Raw genomic sequence first — 22,588 nt, 5'->3', positions numbered from 1 at the left:
GTTGTGGACAGCAGTAAGGTCGCCCTGAGCCTCCTCTTTTTCCAGGCTAAGCAACCCCAGCTCCCTCAGTCTCTCCTCACAGGGCTTGTGCTCCAGGCCTCTCACCAGCTTTGCTGCTCTTCTCTGGACGTGTTCCAGCAATCAACATATTTCTTAAACTGAGGGGCCCAGAACTGGACACAGGACTCAAGGTGCAGACTAACTGTTGCAGAAGACAGGGGCAGAATGACCTCCCTGCTCCTGCTGGCCACACTATTCCTGATGCAGGTGAGGATGCCATTTGCCTTCTTGGCCACCTGGGCGCACTGCTGGCTCAAGTTCAGCCTACTATCAACCAGTACCTCCAGGTCTCTTTCTGCCTGGCTGCTCTCCAGCCACTCTGACCCCAGCCTGTAGCACTGCATGGGGTTGTTGTGGCCAATGTGTAGAACCCAACACTTAGATGTGTTAAATCTTATGTTGTTGGACTCTGCCCATCTGTCCAGCCTGTTAAGTTCCCTCTGCAGAGCTCTCCTACCCTCTAACAGACCAACTCCTGCCCCCAGCTTGGTGTCATCCACAAACTTACTGATGATGGACTCAAACCCCTCATCCAGATCATCGATAAAGATATTGAAGAGGATGGGGCCCAGCACTGATTCCTGGGGGACACCACTAGTGACTGGCTGCCAGTTGGATGTGGCACCATTCACCACCACCTGGTCTAAGTGAATGGCTCTGATAACTCAGAGAGCTCAAATGGGAAATTTTGAAAGACCTGGTCTAGTGGAGGTGATCTCAGGTTGACCTGAAGGTACCAACTATACTAAACCTCCAGAGGAGAGAGTAACTCATGCTGAGGAAGCTCCTCCTTACAATGACCTTTCTGATGATGAAAAGAAATATGCTTTGTTCACAGATGGTTCCTGTTGTCTTGTTGGAAACAAGTGAAGGTAGAAGTCTGCAGTGTGGAGGTCCTGTGGCTCAGTTGGTAGGGCATGAGACTCTGAGTGTTGAGATTGTGGGTTTGAATCCTTCAGTTGTGGGACACTGGCCCTGGCCCTCCAGCCAGTTCCTAACCCAGCACAGAGTGCTGCTGTCCAAGCCACAGGCTTGGCCAGGAGTTTGCTGTGGGGGACGGTGTCAAACGCCTTGCTGATGTCCAGGTAGACTACATCCACAGCCTGCCCCACATCCACCAGGCGGATCACCTGATCACAGAGGGAGATCAGGTTGATCAGGCAGGACTTGCTCTTCCTAAATCCATGCTGGCTGGGTCTGATCCCTTGGCCATCCTGTATGTGCTGTGTGATTGCACTCAAGATGACCTGTTCCATAATTTTGCCTGGCACTGAGCTCAGGCTGACAGGTCTGGAATTCCCTGGTTCCTCCTTCTGGCCCTTCTTGTGGATGGGCACCACATTGGCCAGCTTCCAGTCATCTGGGACCTCTCCAGTGAGTCAGGACTGCTGAAAAATGATGGAGAGTGGCTTGACCAGGTCATCTGCCAGCTCTCTCAGTACCCTAGGATAGATCCCATCTGGTCCCATGGACTTGTAGGGATCCAAGTGGCTAAGGAGGTCTCTAACTACTTCCTCTTGGACTACAGGGGAACTATACTGCTGCCTGACTCCATCTGCCAGCTCAGGAGGCCAGTTGTCTGGAAGACAACCTATCCTGCTATTAAACATTGAGGCAAAGAAGATGTTAAGTACCTCTGCCTTTTCCTCATCTTTAGTTATAATATTCCCCTCCATGTCCACTAAGGAGTGGAGGTTGTCCTTGCCCCTTGTCTTGCCATTAATGTATTTGTAGAAGGATTTTTTTGTTGTCCTTCACAGCAGTGGCCAGTCTGAGCTCTAAATGGGCTTTTCTCTCTCTCATTTTTTTCCTGCATGACCTAGCAACATCCTTAAACATTCCATGGGTTACCTCACCTTTCCTTCAAAGATGATACACCCTCTTTTTTTCCCTTAATTCACCCAGAAGTTCACTGCCCATCCAGCCTGGCCGTCTGCCCTGGCAGTTCATCTTCTAGCACATTGGCACAGCCTGTTCATGTGCCTTCAACAGTTCTCTCTTGAAGCAGGTCCAGCCCTCCTGGACCCCTTTGTTTCTAAGGGCAGTTTCCCAACGTACCTTCTGAGTTAGTTCCTTGAGTAACCTGAAATCTGCTCTCTGGAAGTCCAGAGTGGAGGTTTTGTTGCTGCCCCTCTTAGCTTGACTGCATATTGAAAACTCAATTATCTCATGGTTGCTGGACCCCAGACAGCCTCCAAGCACCACATCTCCCACCAGCCCTTCTCTATTGGTAAAAAGAAGGTCAAGCAAAGCCTTATTCCTGGTAGGCTCACACAGCAGCTGGGGTAAGAAGTTATCCTACATACACTCTAAGAACCTTCTCGAAACGACAGCTGCACCACTGAGACACACACAAGTCTGTGGTGCTGGGTAGGATCCATGCAAGGATACTGAGTGAAGTGGTGGATGTACTCACTAAACTGCTTTTTGTCATTTACCAACAGTTGTGGCTAACCAGGGAGGTCATAGTTCACTGAAGCATGGTGCCCATCTACAAGAAGGGCCAGAAGAAGGATCTGGGTAACTGCAGACCTGTCAGTCTGACCTTTGTGTTGGGGAAGGTTGTGCAGCACATCTGCTCGAGGGTAGGATGACTGTACAGTGTGACCCTGGATAGGCTGCATCAATGGGCTGAGGCCAGTGATACAAAGTTGAACAAGTTCAAGTGCCAGGTCCAACAACCCCGTGCAGCAATACAGGCTTGGGGCAGAGTGGATGGAAAGCTGCCTGGAGGAAAAGGCCCTTGGGTACTAGTCAACAGCTGGCTGACTATGAGGCAGCAGTGTGCCCAAGTGGACAAGAAGGCCAACAGCATCCTATCTGATGTTAGAAATAGTGTGGTCAGCAGGAGCAGGGAAGTGGTTTTCCCCTGTACTGAGTGTGTAAAGTTGCAACATTGAACACTGTGTTCAGTTTTGGGTCCCTCAGTACAAGAATGAAATTGAGTTGCTTGAGCATGTCCAGAGAAGGACAGCAAAAGTGGTGAAGGGTGTAGAGAACAGGTCATATGAGGAGCTGCTGAGGGAACTGGGGTTGTTTAGTGTGCAAAAAAGTAGGCTGAGGGGACACCTCAATTCCTTTCCACAGCTACCTGAAAGGAGGTTGTGGTGAGGTGAATGTTAAGTGATATGACAAGAAAACAGCCTCATGTTTTGCTAGGCAAGGTTTAGAATGGATATTGGGAAGAATTTCTTCACCAGAATGGTTGTTAAGTCTTAGAACATGCTGTCCAGGGAAGTAGTAGAGTCACTATTCCTGGAGTTATTGAAAGACTTACAGATGTGGTGGTTTAGTGGCAGACATGGCAGTGTTAGATAAATGATTGGACTCAGTGATCTTAAAGATCTTTCCCAGTCTAAATGATTCTACCTTTCCAAATATTGTACAGTTGTATCTTTTGTCAGTAAATATAGCTAACAGTTCAGGTTGTGGCTTAAGGGGTTGTGAATTATGGAATGTTTTTCTGTTTCCTGGTGACTAACAGAAATTTAATCCTGATCATTAATAGAAATTTAAACAACAATTCTTGAACACATGTTTACAGGTTTTTCTCTTTCAGTCTCCTGGATCTTTACATAGTACTTGACATTTCTTTCTATGGCAATATGCAAATCTTGCAGTGTTACATGTTCTCTTTGGCTTAGTAAGTAAGGCCCCTGTGACTGCAAATTCTGTCTGATTTGGATTTCAACAACTTGATTTTAATGAATTTCAGTTCACTAAACTTACTTTCCTGTGTGTTATCATCCTTTGTCTGGAAGATAATTATTTCATATCAGATCTCAACAGATTTGAAAGAAGAAAAATAGTCTAGTATTGGAATAAAATGCAAGACTGTGAGAAAACACCATACTAACATTCTGCTGTCATGGTGTGAAGAAAGTTATCCAGTATAAAGACTCTATAGAGATTTGAATTAGAAATGTTTGCAGAATAGGCATAAGTTGCTTTATGATTATTTGGAACACTGCTTCAAGTGTGTTTCTAACCAATAATTCTTATAAAAAAGCCAGAAATGTGAGAGCTCAAGTTGTGTCATTGCAGAAGTGATTAATGAGTTATATATAATTTCCAGTTCTTTATTCCTGTTGAGTTCGGTAGTACTAATATGCATGCCTGTTAGCAGTCAGAGCAGGGATATTGAAGACTGAATCAATGAAGACAGAATTATCCTCCTGTTAATGGAAGCCACTTCAGTCGAGAATTGAGATGTACTGGGATCAGGATTTGCATTCCATTTACCTGTCCTGTAGACAAGACGAGGAATTATGTTGCTAGTATTCTTGGTTTAGCATCCTGAGTTTGGAAGGGTGACTGCTACAAAGATGTAATTCAGAGCTTGATTTAAACAGCTCAAGGGTTTGCACTTCATCAGAGAAGGCCAGGCTCAGGAGGCATAACATATTCACCATCTGCTTTAAGAACAAAACCTCTCCCTTCTTTGGAGATTTGCTACTTTTGCAGGTAATTTATGTAGTGCTAGAGAGGGAAGAATGCACATGATTTGCATTAAGCTTTCATAAAGAGGGAACTGTAAACAAATAGACCATTTCCAGGAGTTTTGGGTCATAGGCTTTCAGTCCAAAAAACATTGTTCCCTAGTCTAGTTCATAGAATATTAGAATGTTGATGAAGGTGTTTCTTTCATTTAGCAGTTTGTCTTATTTCTAAGCAAATTTTGCATATATTGTTAAGCTGGGTTTTGTGTACTTTTACTGCTTTGAGCATAAAAATTGTGATACTGCATGCTGCTTCCTTAATGAATAAAAGTGGTTGATTTAAGTAGTTGTATGTGTATTTGTTATTTTGTCTTTTGATAGGATGATGAGATGGTGGAAGAATATAGTGAAAATAATTTCTATGAGTCTGATGATGAAAAGAAAGAAAAGGATCGGAAAGTGAAAAACACCTATACTATGGACCCGGATCACAGGCTGCTGTTACGAAATACAAAGCCCTTGCTTCAAAGCCGAAATGCTGCTGTATGATAAGTTCCTGTTTGATGAAAATGTTAAACTGCTAAGTATCTGTGCTCCTAGAAGATTTTGAATACTGAAGAATAGAATCTATACCTCTTTAAACTGGTGATAATGCTCTCTTGTAATTTATCGGAGAAGTATGGTGAAATTTTTCTTTTCAATATTATCTAAGCTTCTAAAGAAAACACCTGAACTGAATGTGAGATGTGCTCAAAATGTTAAGGACAAACAAAATACAAGAAAAAAATATGAGAACATTTGAATCCAACTTCTGTAGTCCATGGTGACTATACCATAGCTGGCTTAATGCTCAGCAACTAGGATGATAAAAACTATTTATTTGAAAGGCATAGTTGTTATTGATTCAATAACTTCCTTTGAGTCTTATATTTTAGATGCAGACATTGTATGCCTAAATTCTCTGTCAGTCCAAGCCAGATTTTCAGTGTTGTTGCCTTGGTGGAGTTCCAGGATAGGTAGGACATCATGAGTGTAGATGAGTGTAGTACACTCTGCAATATTTCCATCAGACTTCAAGATACAGGCAAAACCAGAAAAAGACATGCTAATGGGGGATCATTGTGTCAATACTCATATTATAGAACGTATTTCTAACCCCAGTTTGTCCTGTTAACATTAACTGTCTTCAGGAAAAGACTTCCAGTGATAATGAATATTCATATCACTGCAGAAGCAATTACAGCACAGTAAGTCATCTCCCAGTCTCTTCTTGATAAGTTAAACATATAGACTCTTTGTTTCTGTAACATGTTTTTAGTTTGACTGGTATCTCTGAAGCTGCCAGCAGGCTTTGGAAACGCATTCAACAGTGTTTTAGAATAATAATTCTGTCAGAGCAGTTTTTTGCAAAAATCACCATTCAGTGTCTGTATGATATTTCCTATCTCACACGAAGAACAAGCATGTTAGATATATTTGTCACCATACTGCACTGAGAAGAGCTTCAGTTGCTTATCTCCATTGCATAAATAATTTTCCTTATGTCTGTTAAATATAGTATTGATTCTCATGTTTATGGTCATTAACTTTCAGACATTAAAGTTAACTGAGAAGTTTAAGTGCAGTTTGTCAAGTGAAATTCAAATTACACCATATTTTGCACCACAGAACTTCAAAGCAATTAAATTAACTACTTCCACTTTGACCTCAAATTTTTGTCCGTAATAAAAGACCCCCTAAAGTATGTTGCTAAAAGTCATAATCTTTTTTTTTTCAGATGTTTTAAATTACTTTTCTTGGTTGTTTTTGTTTGTCATTGGTAATCAGATATAATATACAGAATGTCATAATGATAGTTTCACTTGGAGTCTTCTTTCTATTAGTTTTATTTTGAACAGAAAGTTGTCCATGATGATACGGTAAGGAAGGTTTTGACATGACTTATGAATTAGCGTAAAGTTTGCTGTTTGTCATTTACTTCTGAGAGAAACTGCAAATTAAAAACACTGGGAGTTTTAAGTCACTAGTTTCTCAATCGTTCTTCTGTCTGCTACTGATACTGATGTAACAACCCTGTGGTTTTCACTTTGTTGCATTTGAGACTTCAGAAGTTGTCAGTAAAAGCTGCTGTAATTTTATAAATTGCATAATGCAGTAGTAGAAAGAAAGATTTTAAGCAGAAATAATAGGTGATATTGAATTTGTGTTCTAAAAAATAAAAGCACTACATTTGCAGAAATTTTAAACAGCATTTTCTCATTAAATTGTACAGCTGATGTTAACAATACTGACGTAAGCATGTTATCATGTTTACAATTTGGTTTACCTAAAATTTTTCTTTATATTTTCTTTATATTATAGTATATAATAAATACAGGGAGGAATGAAAGTTATTTGATTAGCTTTGATTTTTAAAACTGAAAATCTTTCTTCAGATGGTTTCCCCCTTCTCTGCTTTGCTGATTTTGAAGAATGCAAATAGGTACATTTCTTTCTGAAAAAGAGCATTTCTGTTTCTGTTAGTTCAGCAGGTCTGAATCAAATGTGCTAGACATGTATGACAATCTGAAGTTAACATGGTGTTCTGAAATGTTTTTCTTTTAGGTGGTAATGGCAGTTGCACAGCTTTACTGGCATTTGGCACCAAAATCGGAAGCTGGTATTGTGTCTAAGTCATTGGTGCGTTTACTCCGTAGTAATAGGTAGGTCAAGTTTAAGTAAAATGACTAAAGCAGTGTGCCATATGTACAGAACTGAATTTTTACAAGTTGAAAAGATTGGGTTTGTGGGTTGTTCATTTCTCATTTTTACTCAAATTTCATCAGAAGTCACATATTTGCTGTACCTCAACTAGTATCTAAAAGGGCACTAGTCTTCTGATTTCCCTATATCAAATACCTTGTCACTTCTCTGTTAGTAGTCTGTATGAAACAGTTCTACTCTTAAACCCAGTTTGAAATAAGCTTTCGCTGTTTACACTTGAAGTTATGTGCCTATAACCTTAATGTCAAATACACTATAATCTAGTTAGAATGAGAGTGTCTAGAAGAGCATTTCATGGCAATTTTCAGTCTTGGATCAGCATGTGTAGCTATTTCCATGTACCTATATAAGAATTACATAAAAATAGGTTTAAAACATATTAAGTATTTACTTGTTATTACTTCTTGTGTAAGCAAGAGCTGTAATTACCACAGGGTTATTAGACAGTTTTGAATAAAAAGAGGTAATGGATCTAATTCTCTATTAGGATGCGATTTACATCATGAAAGAATTTGAGCCCTCATGGCTCAGAAAAATGCTATGTGATTTATTAGTTTTTAAGCACTTGGTGGCAGAAACACTGTAGTTTAAAAGCTTTGGAATAGTACTCATGCTTCTTTGCTTGCTCCTGCTGAGATTTTTAAACTAATAAAGATTACAATAACCTCCAAACAGGTTTAATGTTTTTGTGTTTGGAATATTACATAATTCTGTTGTCTACATCTTGACAAAGTCTGTCTTACATATGTATACTTACATGTGTAAGTGCTGCTTTTTCATAGATGTGTATGGCTGTCAGGGTGTACTCTTAAGTCACAGGAAACCCTGGCTCATTTTGAGAATTTATGACAAAAACTTTTTGCTACCAGAAAAGTTGTAACAATGCTTCTTAATTGTGCAAGAGTTAGCTGGTCTTGTAACTAACATAGTAATTTCCACAAGACAGATGAAGCCTGTGTGTTTTGTTCCCAGTTGTGTCATCTTGAAATATTTACATTTCAAGAGGGTAGAAAGAATGTGAGGTTTTTGTGAACTGTTTCTGGAGATGCCAGAATTGTGTTAAATAATTTTTCTATTTAAATAAAGGCTCAAAACCTACAAGAGTTATTGCACCATTGAACTGGTGTCAGTGATTATTTTTTTGGCATATTGAAGCTTTTAAAAGTGATAGCCTCTTTTCATCATGCATCTTCCTGTGAAGCAGATGATGAACTTCTAACAGTTGGCAGCAAGATTTTTCCTTCCACATTTCTGCAAAGTCAAATGTACAACTCGGGGTTCAAATAGAACTGGATTTTCTTTGTGTTACACTGTTCTGTATCTTAAATTTTGCACAGTAACTCTTGTTTTTCTTTTTAAATTCTAGGGAAGTGCAGTATATTGTTCTGCAAAATATTGCCACCATGTCAATTCAGAGAAAGGTATATCTTATTTAGAAATTTCTGAATTATATTAAATGAAACACAGGTGAGCTACTTAAATATGTTCTGCTTTCCAGGGCATGTTTGAACCTTATCTGAAGAGTTTCTATGTTAGATCAACTGATCCCACAATGATCAAAACACTGAAGGTGAGTTTAAAAGCTAATTCCTCTATATAATGCTGGACATACCTGTTTGCAGTAGGAAAGTCTCCTGGTTTGAGGCCAGACATATCCTCTCTTGCCCCTGAAAGGGACAAAAGAATGACACTCGCACAAATGGATTGCAAAGGTGATGGAAAGTTTAAATAGAAAAGCAATTAGTGTTTTACAGAAACAACAAAGCGTAGTGACAAAAGAATCCAAAAGTGTACAGGGTCTCTTACACACACCCAGAGGTCCCCCCAGCACTTCCCTTCTCACCATCTGAGGGTACACCCAAAACCCTCAGGGCTCTTTCTTCCCCGCCCCCAACTACTAGGCTAGTCTCAGGCTGGACAGGTCTGACACTGCCCCTCCCCCCTTCTCCTCCTGGCATTAGGCCTAGCCAGGCTTAAGAGGCCTTGAGATACTCCACCAGTGTTACCTGACAGGGAGCATCTCCTGTGGGAGCAGGGAGGGAAGAAAGAGGAAGAGAGAGGCTTTGCAGATGGATTTATAGGGTGCAGGATATAATGGGTATGAAATACACAGCTTCCTGTGTCCACCTTACTGGGTTGGGCCTTCGGGACACCAGAGGTGTAACTTACATGACAGTACTGGGAGGCACCCAGCCTAAACTGCCACAGAAAGTAAAATTTTCTTGCCCTGGTGGCACACTTCATTCTTTGCTCTTCCTGTTTATTTGCTAAGAATTGTAGCATCGTGGCTTGTAGCTAAGTCCGCAAGTGTCCTTCGGGCTTGTCAGCCTATTGAAAGTTCTTGTTGCCATGTCCTAGATGGCAGATGGGCTGTTTTTTCTACTACAGCTTTTAGTATTTTTAAATCTCTTTCGCAGAACAAAACGGGCCAGAATGAGAATTCCAAATTCCCTTTGAAATCAACATTTGATGTGAGAAGTACTTCAGACTTTGCTCAAGGCCACATCTTAGTGCACATTTTAAGCTGTCTCCTTGTTTCTGCTAATTCATAGCAAATGTGAAATCCTTGACAGAACAATAGCTGAAAAATGGTCTACTATTATGTGCCTTTTCTCTTGTTTTGCATAGAATTGTCATAGGCTCTTGTGCTTAGGAGTGGAAGGTACAGTTTTCCTAAGAATTACTTTTCCTTATTTCATTGTACATCCATGTTGCACCCTCATTACATGTGCAGTCCAAGATGGCTGTGCCCAACCATCGTATTTTTTTCATACGGCATTAAATCTCCATAGATTTCATGTGGTTTTAGGTAAAAGATCTTCCCCAAACTTAATGACTATGAAAACTGTCAGGAATACTAGTAAGACTTTAGTGTTGTCCAGAAAAGTCACTCCTAAAATAATTGGAAGTTGGTTTATTTAAATTCCCATTTTAATTGATAACACAATGCTGAAGAGATGAAGAAGTCAGTTCTTTCTTGGTGGCTGAAAAATCTAGGACAACCTACACAGGTTCACATAGAAAATAATCTTGTGCTTTTTCACTACCTGCTCTACCCTCATAGTTCCATCCTATCTGCCATAAGTTAGGAGGATGAGACTTGTGGCAGTATTTAAGATGCAGAAGCATCTTGGAAATCATCTATCTAGATTTGTATTTTGTTCTTTGTGTTTTCTCAACATTGAGTTTGTTTTTCATCATTACTTGGCGTTAAGCTTGTATTTTCATGGTTTTCTACTTTAAACACAACTTCTCACTTCTAATTAGTAATAGTCAGCTCACAGCATGTAATTTTCTGTAAAGAGGTTTGTGTGATTCCATTGATACTTTTTTCTACTGTAAAATAATATCTTTTTTTCCCTGCCTATTCCTCCCTTTGATTTATTTGCTTTGTATGCTATGCTAGATATATATCTTTAAGAGCCTGTAGTAAAAGGTCTTATCAAATTTCTTCTGAAGTACTGGTGTACTGTATAAATTAGGTGTCCTTGTCTATGTGCCTCAAACTCAAAAAATACCAACATAATTCTGAGGCATTATTTCTCTTTACAGAGATAGAGCCGTCTTTCTCTTCAGCTTATCTCACTCAGATTGTATTGGGAGTTCGTTCTTCTTTAAAGTTAAAATTAACAACCTGGAAGTGTAGCAGTTTCACAATATGTGCCAAGTGTTGTATGCTAGCCTCTTACTCATCAGGAGAAAAGAAGTGGCCTTTCAGGGTCTGATGCTCTTGATAATAATAAAGGTCTGAGGAGTCTCATAGATGCAAGTGTTTCTTTCCTGAGTTTACAGGTCTGCCAAAGGGCAGTTCATCTGAACATAATGGGCAGTTTATTTTTCCCCACTTCCAGTTGTGATTTCTGTTATTTCTTCTCACTATGTCACATAGTTCTTATATGCAAAGGCCTGTTGTGTAACATTGCGAAAAGAATACTACTAGAAGTATTTTGGGCCCATTTGATATGCAGTGCAATGGCAAAGCTAGAGCTCACAGAAAATGTGTCACTGAACCTCAGAGGCCTACTCTGAAAAACTTGTGTGTACTTGAAGGAATATTCCTTCTGAGTGCAAACCTGCTACCAGTTTATACAGAAATCTTGTAAGCTATGGAATTATAAGTGGCATTTTCAGTATTATGATTTTTTTTAAAAGATGCAAATAAAGCATAGTGTATATGTGGTACTGTTTATAATGGTTTCTTTTTAGCTTTTAGAAAATATCTGTGTGTTTTTTCTCTTGTAGCTTGAAATCTTGACAAATTTAGCAAATGAAGCCAACATTTCAACTCTGCTTCGAGAATTTCAGGTTTGTGCAAAATTCTGTTCTTTTAATATGAAATGCTCTCAGTTCACCAGTTGGCATTATTGGATTAGTGTTCAATTTTCCCAGAATCAAATGTCCTTAGAATGGTAATGAAACTGTCTCATGTATGTGGAAAGGATTTTCAGTGTTTTGTTTCTCACTCTCCTTCTAGCTAGCAAAACACCCAAACCTAATGAGGAAAACCCAGTCATTCCAAATTCTTTGAAACTGTCAGTCAAGTTGGTAGAAATTAAGTCTCTAAATGATAGGCTCTTAATTTTAGCATTATTTGGCTTTCAGCATTTATTGCCAGACTTCATTTTTGTAAGTCATTTGGTGAAATATCTCCAGTATCTGTATGTATCAGCAAGATGTTCTGCCTATATTGTGAAACAGTGCCTATCATTCTTTCTTCTTTGCTTATGACATCCATTTTCATTGCTTCAGTTCTCTGACTGGCTTTCTCTGAAAGGTGCTGGTTCTCAGGCAGGTAGGTTATTCACAGTTTCACAGATGCTCCTGGTTAAATGAACTGAAACCTCTCTGAACAGAGAGCTCTTCAACTCCTCCAGCCTTACACGCAAACTAATTGCAGGTTTTGGGTAATTGCCCCCTGCCCCAGGCTTCTTGAAATAAGAGGTTTGCATGGCCATGAGTGACTAAAGCTGTCAAGAAAATGTCTTGTGAAACTGACAGTAAGGTGCAAAAGTCTAACTTTTAATGTGCAATGTAACTTTCTAGATTGAATTTGTTACACCGTGTATGTATCTGGTGGGGGTAATGTGGTGAGTCTTTGGTAGGCAAAACTTACATATTGACTAATGAAAATTGTGTTTCCCTAGACATACGTGAAAAGCCAAGATAAGCAGTTTGCTGCAGCTACAATTCAGGCTATCGGCAGATGTGCAACTAACATCACTGAAGTGACGGACACATGCCTTAATGGCCTTGTATGTTTGCTGTCCAACAGGGATGGTAAGCTATGTGTTCTGTTTGTTTTCTGAGTAGCCAATGGCATGAAACATTTTCTTAATGAGCACTATTATTAAAGTGTGCCGTTGTGATTACCGTAGATAAGTTTTATGTTTAGCTGCATCAAAACGGTTAGCCTGTAGAGGGTGCTGAAAGCTTGGAATCTTTTTTATAGTGCATAAATGCCTGACTGAAAAAAAAAGCGTATTACATAGTTATAGGATAAACAGCCCCAAATTTGGCTTGATTTTGTAATTTAGCCTTCTGTTATTTTAATACAGTGAAATGGAGTTGCAAGTCACTAAGGAACACAACAAGGAGCAGATAAAATCAAATGGGATATAGCAGCCCTGTAAATCAATACTGAGAATATTGTTTGTTCTTATGAGTTACCAATAAATATTGCACAGAAGTCAGTAAGAGAGTTGAAATATTATTAGATAATATAAGATGTACATTATTGCCAGTATTCAAGCCTATTAGGGTTAAGAAAGATGTCATTAAAACTAATATTGTCAGGAAGGAGGAAATGCTTAATTTTGGGGTGGTCTGGAGTAATTAGCATTGTTCAAAGAACACAGGTGAGGTCTACTCTAACCTTTGAAAAAGCAGCATTAATTCCTCTCTGTATCTTCTGACTGTGTTTTTCATGATAATCCTAAGAAGACCTTTATTAGGGATATCACTTTGGTAGCACATAGTCATCCTGCACTCATCCTGATGCACTCAGATTTCTCTTGTTTGGTTTATGAATTATGAGTCCTCCTGGTTTCATAGTGTTTTGTATCTTATGTACCATTATGCTTTTCTGGTTACTAGCTGTGTTTAAAATATCTTCCCATATTGTGGTACAAGACTTTATCTGCACAATACACTATTTTATATTATATTCAGCAATCACCATGTCAAAAAATAAGCTTCAAAGGTTGTTCTCATGGGAATCTTCCTCTTGATCAGTAGGCTACTTTGAGTGTCTAAAAAAAACCAAACCAAATTTAAAACCATCCCTATTTCTGTCAGAAATGAAGTAACAGGACCATAACTTCAGACTGCTGAGTTTGTTACTTACTAATCCTTCTTTCTGTTTTCTTGCTTTTTCTACTTGCTAAGAAGGAACTGTGATAAAAGGAATAGACCTTTTTTTTCTTTTATTGTACCTTCTCAATTAAATACTTTTAAGAAAGTAGTTAAATATATACACACACGTGTAGAAGTATGCAAAGGTCTTTCTCAACAAGATTAGTTTTCTTGACTGTTTCTGAGTAGTTGTCTAGCAGATGAAATTACCTTCTTAAGCTTACTGTTCTGAAAGACTGCAAAGGATATATTGAGCATCTTCTAAACCTGGCAGCTGGCAAATTGCTTTACTGTAGCTTCAATATCTTTATTCCTTCTTTTAAGGGATTAATAGAATGGTGTATTTTACATGGTATCTTTCCTCAGGTGGCAGGAAATTGCTGGTAGTTACAGCTTAGTAAACACAAGAGTTTTGGGAATGGTGGCAGAATGAAAAATATATTTAGCATATGCAGGAGAATAAATTTAAGAATCTTGGTTAACCTTGCTTTCCTCCAACTTCCATCCTTAAATTGTGCAAGCAATCTATTTCCCGTGCTGCTGTTTCCATGGGTATTCAAAGCCTTTGAGCAGTGTGAAGCCCAAGCTGCCAAATCTAGAGTTGGCTCTGCTTTCTCTGCACTGTTTTCTTACTACGAGGAATTCACTAAACTGCAAAAGAAAGACCAAATTGCTTCTACCAAATTAAAATAAAATCCTGAAGAATGAGCTTGTGGCAAACCCACCTTCTAATTCTTTGCACTTTTTCTGGTAAGGCCTTTACTGTAGATACAAGCCAGGAGACAGGGTATCTTGGCTCTGTCTGGCACAGGAGCTGTGTCTTTACTCATTCTGGAACTTGGGTGTTGAGAGTCAAGAGTGTCACTACACAAAAGAATCTCTTTGGGATCAGTCAGTTCCATCTGGAATAATTCTTCACAGAAGTCTGTAAGTGTCTCATTATTCAACTTTTTGGGTTCTATATATGCTTCTAGGATTCAAATAGGGTTTTTTTTACCATAACCCCTAGCTTTCTGAGTAGGGGAAATTTTCCATTAGACAAAGCACTCATAGATAAATGAGCTGGGACATAGGGATGGGAAGCAAAATGAAGCCCCCATAATCCAAGAGGAGATGGGTAGTGAGCTGCTGCACCACTCAGACATACACCCAAGGGTACTGAGAGGGCTGGCAGAAGCACTCTCCAAGCCACTTTCCATTATTTACCAGCAGTCCTGGCCAAGTAGGAAGGTCCCAACTGACTGGAGATTGGCAAACATGATGCCCATCTACAGCAATGGCCAGAAGAAGTACTCGGGGAACTCCAGCCCCGTTAGTCTGACCTCAGTGCCAGGAGGGTTGTTTACCAGGTCATCGTGAATGCCATTACACAGCATGTGCATGGCAACCAGGTATCAGGCCCAGTCAGCATCCTTTGTAGATAAGGAAAGGCTATGGGTGGTGTTTATCTGGACTTCAGTAGGTTGTGTTTATCTTGACTTTAGTGAAGTCTTTGACACCATTTTCCACAACATCCTCCTGGAGAAACTTATGGCTTAGATGGATGTACACTGTGTCAGAAACTGTTGGGATGGCTGGGTTCAAAGAATGGTGGTGAATGGAGTCAGCCAGTTGGACACTAGTGGTGTTCCCAGGGCTCAGTATTTGGGTCAGTTCTCTTTTACATCCTTATCAATGATCTGGGTGAGGGAATTGAGTGCACCCTCAGTATGTTTGCAGATGACATTAAACTGGGTGGGACTGTTGATCTGCTTGAGGGTAGGAATGTTCTGCAAAGGGATCTGGACAGGCTGAATCAATGGTTCAAGGCCAGTTGTATGAGGTTTAACAAGGCCAAGTGCTAGGTCCTGCACTTGGGCACTCCAACCCCATGGAAGGCTACAGGCTTTGGGGAGAGTGACTGGAAAGCTGCCCATCAAAAAAGGTCTTGGGGGTGCTGGTTGACAGCCAGATGAACATGAGCCAGCAGAGTGCTCAGGTGTGCAAGATGGCCAACAGCATTCTGGATCAGGAATAGTGTGGCCAGGAGTAGGAAAGTGATTATGCCTCTGCACTCAGCACTGATCAGGCTGTACCTTGAATACTGTGTTCAGTTTGGGGCTCCTCACTACAGGAAGGACACCGAGTTGCTGAAGCATGTCAGGAGAAGGGCTGTGAAACTAGTGAAGTGTCTAGAGAATAAGTCTTTTGAGGAGCAGCTGAGGGAACTGGGGTTGTTCAGCCTGGAGAAAAGGAGTCTGATGGGACACTCTAAAACTGCCTGGAAGGAGGTTGTAGTGAGGTGAGTGCTTTTCTCTAATCCCTAATATCATATGATAGGCCCAAAATTGTGCCAGGGAGGGTTACATTGGATATTAGGAACATTTTCTTTATGAAAAGAGCGGTCAGGCATTGGAACAGTCTGCCCAGGGAAGTGGTGGAGTCACCATCCATGGAGATCTTCAAGAAATGTTAGGACATGGCACTTTGGAATGTGGTTTAATCATAGAACAGCTTGGAAGCAACCTGCAAAGGTCATCAAGTTCAGCACCCTCCCTCTACAGTGGGCAGGAGCGTTCTCCATTACATCAGGTTGCCCAGAGCCCTGTCAAACCTGAGCTTGGTTGTGTTAGGTTGATGATTGGTGTTGATGATCTTAAAGGTCTTTCCCTACCAAAATAATTTTAAGATTCTATGAAATAGGCAGAGAAAATTTCAAGAGCAGAGCCTTGTTTCTGGAAGCCAAGTTGAGGGCTGAGAATTATTTTTCCTCCTTCATCTATAGAAAGAAGTACAAAAAGAAAAGCTATTTAGTCTCTTCACATTTGGCTAATGCATTTTTTTTAAAGGAATTGCCCTGATAGTTACAACTGATCACAGGCCACTTTTAACTTTAGTCAACTGCACCACTCAGTTTAGTGTGACCTGCAAATGTGCTGAGGGAGCACTTAAATCATTTGCACAGCCTTGCAAGTGGTGTATTCCTTCTAAAAACAGTTGATGCAGTTTTGCTTTCAGAAATAGTGATAACATGAAGTAGAGACTGTGGATAAACTACTCTTCAGCTGTGTGTGTTAGTTTCTGAAATTATTGGGTAATGCAAATAGAAGAAAATTTGACTCAGCATCAGTTGTATCAAATGTACTATTTCAGAATGCAGCATTTGAATGTTCTTTGGTTAAACACTCCTTGCTGGGTCTTTTTCTGAGTTGGTTATAATGTGACCAAATTCTTAATTTTGAAAAAGTCTGTTACTCACTCCTCACAAGTTACTGTCCACTGCATTGTTAATATTTTAGATACATTGATATGTGGAAAGCAGAACACTCTGTATTTATATATTTTATGGTTTAAAGTTGTCATGCTCCAGGGTCTTCAGAAATGATCCTACTCAGAGTAATCATTTCCATATTGCTTGAAGAAAAATAACTTTCACAAGTCACAGTAAAAATCTTACTAATAAAGGTCACTGTTAAAATTGCTGATACCAATAAAGGACTCTATGAGAGGCAAAGGCATTCCTGATGAGACTTTCTGTGAATTTACTTTTTATCACCCTTTACTTTTTTTTTGTCTTTGATCCTGAATGCATGTCTTTGATTTTGTGTTTATTCTTTGGATTCTTCACAAGACTCAAAATAACCTCTTATTTTCTGGACTGTGTTAGTCAGTATTCTAGTACAGATTAATTTTGCTTTTGTTTGTAATTTCCATTTTGGTATCTACACATGTAATAGGAACTATTTTAGTTTACTTGCTTATAGCTCTGGTTCAGTTCTTTAAATATGCTCTCACAGATTGCATTAAAGCAATTCCTATAGGGACACTTAATCAACTGTGCTTCGTTTTATCATGATCAGTTCTACATTGCCCACAAGTGGTTTTAATGATGACTTCATGTCCACTCAGGATTTTTTGATTCAGTTTTATCTTGCTTAACAATTCTCCTTGATAGGTAGTGTCACAAAACAATCAATGACAAAGGTTGTCATTACAGTGTCCTGCACTCTAAATACACCATATTATAATTTAAAATTTGGAGAATGGTTGCTTTATTTTACTGTCTGGCTGTAATCTAAATTAAATTTATCTGAGGACTGGACAATACCTTGAGATATGTGAGGACAACATGTTAACATTGCTTCAAGAAATTAGTGTAGAAAAATTAAATCTCTTCAGCATACTATTATTTTGAAACTTTGACTTGCCTGAGTGCAAAACAAATGGTCTGTGTGTCTGACTGATTAACTCTTGAAATGTAGGAATATCTGCTTGATGCTCAGCAATTCTAGTTGGGCTTATTCTGTGGTTTAAAGTTGAATAGAAGAAATAGTTACTTGCTTTTTCTAGTATAAATGTAAATCAGAGTTATGTTGAACTCTTACAGGAGTCTTTATTTTGGTTTCAGCTTTGGCTATGTTTGACTTTACTTCATCTTTTTTTATGGAATTAGTTTTTTCTTGTGTAGAAACTCACCTTTGCATCAGTGAGGTTTCTTCAACTTCAAAAATCATACATTTCATACAAGTTGATCTGGCTGTGAGTGTTACTTGTTACAGTAGTTAAGCATTCCACTGCATGACTTTTGGCATAAATCTTTCAATGGTTTGCTGTTCAGAAGCTTCATTTCAATGCACAAAGTGCAGAGGAAATGTTTATATATTTATCTTGTGTATGAACAAGCTGTTATTTTTTATATTTCATTGAAAATTAAGCAAGCGCTTGTATTTTAATGCACACAGCAAATTACTTATGAATATGCATAATTTCACTGAAAAACAGATGTTTCTTTCATGCTGTTCCTCAATTTTAAAAGAAAAAATACAAAGTGCAGCTTTCCTAAAAAGCAATTTCAAAATATTATGTGATAGGATAACATTGTGAACGCTTCTGGTTTTTTTTGCTGCTTATAGCTTGAAGATGGACTTGTATTAGCAGTTTGCATCTTTGTTACCAAGCAAATAGAATTCAGTTCTGCAAAGCATATGTTGAAAGCTCATAACCTCTTTTACCATCAATTATTTATGTCTTTTGTATAAGTGTGTGACCACAAAGTGCTTTTGAAATTAATAATTTGTTTTGTTTTAAACAGAAATTGTAGTTGCTGAAAGTGTTGTGGTCATTAAGAAACTGCTGCAAACCCAGCCAGCACACCATGGTGAAATTATTAAGCATATGGCCAAACTCCTGGATAACATTACTGTGAGTATTTGTGCACAGTGTCTTATCTTAGTGCGATTCTTACCAGACAACAATTATCTCCTTTGGCAGAAATACACATATTAGAGAAATACAAAATAACTTTTAATTTTTGGCATAAATTTTGTATGTTCATAAGGAAAAGGAAGTAGAAGCTATTGGATGGATTTGATTTGTGCCTGAGATCTGAGACTATTTTGGAAGAGATCTGTGAAAGCATTGATTATTACTAGTACTGTTGGGCCACGATGAATAGCAAGTTTAGAATGAGGAGTAGGTAACGTGAAATGAAAAAAATAAAAAGGCAAAGCACTGCTTAACTTGAGCCTGTTGTCTTACTGATCTGGGGTAAAGTTTAAAACGTTCTATTCCAAATCTTTTTCTCTATCCCCAAATTGCCTGACCTTTCCATGGTTCCAGACATGATGCTGTGAGTGTGGTGCAGTGTTTGTTGAAGTCACATTTTTGTCTTTCAGGTACTTAAGATTCTGTGGCATTTAACATTAAAATTTGCATTATTGCCTATCATTGATCCTTAGATTCAATTGATATTTAGGTATGTCAGTATTTACTTCCCAAATTTTCCTCACATTCCCAGTTACTGATAAAGCATTTAGTAGGATATCCTAAATTATAGGGCTGAAGACCATTAGCTACCTGTTGCACTGTACACCAAAGGTGATGTGTCAAGAAGTATTTTTCTCTGGAAGCTATGAATAGAACTGTTCTGTTTCATGAAATTGCACATGTATTGATGATGGAGCAGTAAACAATTTCTGAAACAGTGAATCTCCTGTTTGAATTTCACAAAGTTAGGACTATTAAAAGAAAAAGGAAATACAGTCTTAGGTTTTGCTTACTGAAGAGAGAAATCTTTAGCCATTAAGAGGTGATGAACAAACACCATCCCCCATAGGAAACTCCTGGCCAAGCTGTCAGCCCATGGATCAGGCCCAAGCAGGTCCTGCCTGACCAACCTGATGTCCTTCTATGATCAGGTGACCCGACGGGTGGATGTGGGGCAGGCTGTGGATGTAGTCTACCTGGACCTCAGCAAGGCCTTTGACACTGTCCCCCACAGCAAACTCCTGGGCCAAGCTGTCAGCCTGTGGCTTGGATGGGAGCACACTGTGATGGGTTAGGAACTGGCTGGAGGGCTGAGCCCAGAGAGTGGTGGTGAATGGTGCCACATCCAGCTGGCAGCCAGTCACTAGTGGCGTCCCCCAGGGATTAGTGCTGGGCCCCATGCTCTTTAACATCTTTATTGATGATCTGGATGAGGGCATTGAGTCCAGCATCAGTAAATTTGCAGATGACACCAAGCTGGGGGCAGGAGTTGATCTGCTGGAGGGTAGAGAGGCTCTGCAGAGGGACCTCGACAGGCTGGACAGATGGGCAGAGTCCAACGGCATGAGATTGAACACATCCAAGTGCCGGGTTCTGCACATTGGCCACAACAACCCCATGCAGTGCTACAGGCTGGGGTCAGAGTGGCTGGAGAGCAGCCAGGCAGAGAGGGACCTGGGGGTACTGGTCGATGGTAGGCTGAACATGAGCCTGCAGTGTGCCCAGGCAGCCAGGAGGGCCAATGGCACCCTGGCCTGCATCAGGAACAGTGTGGCCATCAAGAGCAGGGAGGTCATTGTGCCCCTGTACTCAGCACTGGTTAGGCCACACCTTGAGTACTGTGTCCAGTTCTGGGCCCCTCAGTTTAGGAAAGATGTTGACTTGCTGGAACGTGTCCCGAGAAGGGCAACAAAGTTGGTGAGGGGTTTGGAACACAAGCCCTACGAGGAGAGGCCGAGGGAGCTGGGGTTGCTTAGCCTGGAGAGGAGACTCGGGGTGACCTTATTACTCTCTACAACTACCTGGAGGGAGGTTGTAGACAGACGGATGTTGGTCTCTTCTCCCAGGTAGCCAGTACCAGAACAAGAGGAGGACACAGTCTCAGGCTGTGCCAGGGGAGGTTTAGGTTGGATGTGAGGAAGAAGTTCTATACAGAGAGTGATTGCCCATTGGAATGGGCTGCCCAGGGAGGTGGTGGAGTTGCCATCATTGGAGGTGTTCAGGAGGAGACTTGATGGGGTGCTTGGTGCCATGGGTTAGTTGTTTAGGTGGTGTTGGACTGGTTGATGGGCTGGACGTGATGATCTTGAAGGTCTCTTCCAACCTGGTCTGGTCTGGTCTGTTCTATTCTATTTAAAGAAATTATAGTTCCAATAGAATCAAAGGAGGCTATAAGATACTGAAGCTTATTACATTATCAAATAAGTATTAACTATTTTATATTAATCACCTGTGTTTTCAGAAAACTTGTCTAATATTTTGGTAAGATTATACACAATTTGAGATTACACTTATTAGACACCTCTTTTGGCTCTTTGCCAAGTGAGTTTATTGAACAAAATAGTTATTTTCTAAATACTCTGTTTAACACTTAAAGGAGTTTCGTAAGCTGTTTTATACAATTACTACTTCTGAGCAAATATTTAAAGTTTTAAATACAAGAAAATATTTTGGAAAAGAAAATGCTTTTTTGAGTTGAATGAGGGGCAAAAACAAACCCATGTGCAGTACTTGAACCTATCTGGTATACTCATTCTTTAATAATGAGCTTTTATAGAACATCAGAAAATGCTAAGTAGCAAGCATACTGTCTCCTCACTAGACAGCCTTTTCTAGGTTACTTGCAAATCTGTTGAACAGCACGTTTCCCCCTGTTAGTCCCTGTGGGACATCTGATGATTGCCTTCCATTGTAACAGAGTTTTTGTCTTTCTATTATCTGATTCCTTTTTATTCACCATAGTGCCTTTCCACCCTGCAAAGGCTGGCATTTTTGAAGATGTTTTTGAGGGGCTTTTTCAAAAGCTTTTAGAATATTTTCTTGTCAAATATGTGTCATAAGAGTTAACCGATGTATTCTTTTGGAAGGCCTTTCCTTTAGAACAGCCATGGTCCAGAATCCAACTGCAAATAACTTGCAGATTTAATCCAAATTAACTTTTAAAGTGGATTGGTTATGTTACATTAATTAAACTAGAATAACACAGGACATTATTCCTTAGATCTGATGTATACCTCCTTTGATTTTTCTTGAATGTAATCAGTCTAGCAGGAATTAGCTCTGAGTGAGAATGGCTCAGTGGTGTCCTGCATTTGTATATTTACTTGTATAACCAAGATGCAGTAGTCCTGAAGTTAGTTTCTTCCTCCTTCTTACTAGAAAAATAATTTATGATGGTACATTGTAGCCTGTGGTGATTGCTTTTGGCGGTGGGAATCTTGCAGTTCTGCTGTGATTTCTCTCCAGGCTTTCCTTCATAATACTACTAAGGCAGGGTTTCTGCTTTTTTTGTGGCTGGTAAATTCTGACATCCTGGGTTTTCATTAGTCTTATTTCTAGTTCCTTCTAAAACAAGAGTGAAAATATGAGAAGTCTGAAGTCTTTTCTAATCTAGAGGTGAGGAGGACCACTTCTTGATGGGATAAAGACAGGATAAGTATTGTAAATCTAAAGGAAAAAAGATAGATATTCGTAACTTTAAAGAGCTTAATATTCTTCTGGATGCAGAGAATTGGAACTCATTTGCTATTTTAATGTCTCTTTGTTTTGTGACAAATGTGGCTAATCGGAATTGGCAATTTAAAATTCTGCTTTAGCCTAGTATGTTGTGTAATAAAGTTAGAGATGAATTGTAATAGTTCTTTTTTTTTTTTTTTAATTCTGGTGCTTAGAATGAACTGTAAAACCTTTAAAATGTCTTTCTTTAACTGTTCAAAGTAATCAAAGTCTTG

The 22,588-nt window shown here is 39.5% G+C and overlaps 1 protein-coding gene across 2 annotated transcripts in view; it reads left to right on the top strand.

Annotated features, from left to right (window-relative positions):
- The window catches only part of AP3B1 (adaptor related protein complex 3 subunit beta 1), a 163,113-nt gene that overhangs the window by 60,628 nt on the left and 79,897 nt on the right, over window positions 1–22,588 (top strand). For both annotated transcript variants that reach the window (XM_054178198.1, XM_054178197.1), the window contains exons 8-14: window positions 4,881–5,042; window positions 7,104–7,201; window positions 8,629–8,683; window positions 8,761–8,832; window positions 11,505–11,567; window positions 12,407–12,539; window positions 18,685–18,794. In XM_054178198.1, coding sequence (XP_054034173.1) covers window positions 4,881–5,042; window positions 7,104–7,201; window positions 8,629–8,683; window positions 8,761–8,832; window positions 11,505–11,567; window positions 12,407–12,539; window positions 18,685–18,794 — 693 coding nt within the window. The remainder of the gene's footprint in view (window positions 1–4,880; window positions 5,043–7,103; window positions 7,202–8,628; window positions 8,684–8,760; window positions 8,833–11,504; window positions 11,568–12,406; window positions 12,540–18,684; window positions 18,795–22,588) is intronic.

Source organism: Dryobates pubescens, chromosome Z (assembly GCF_014839835.1).
Source record: "Dryobates pubescens isolate bDryPub1 chromosome Z, bDryPub1.pri, whole genome shotgun sequence".
Classification (NCBI taxonomy): Eukaryota; Metazoa; Chordata; class Aves; order Piciformes; family Picidae; genus Dryobates; species Dryobates pubescens.
The sequence above is the reverse complement of the archived record's forward strand: the minus strand, read 5'-3'. Positions and strand labels throughout refer to the sequence as shown.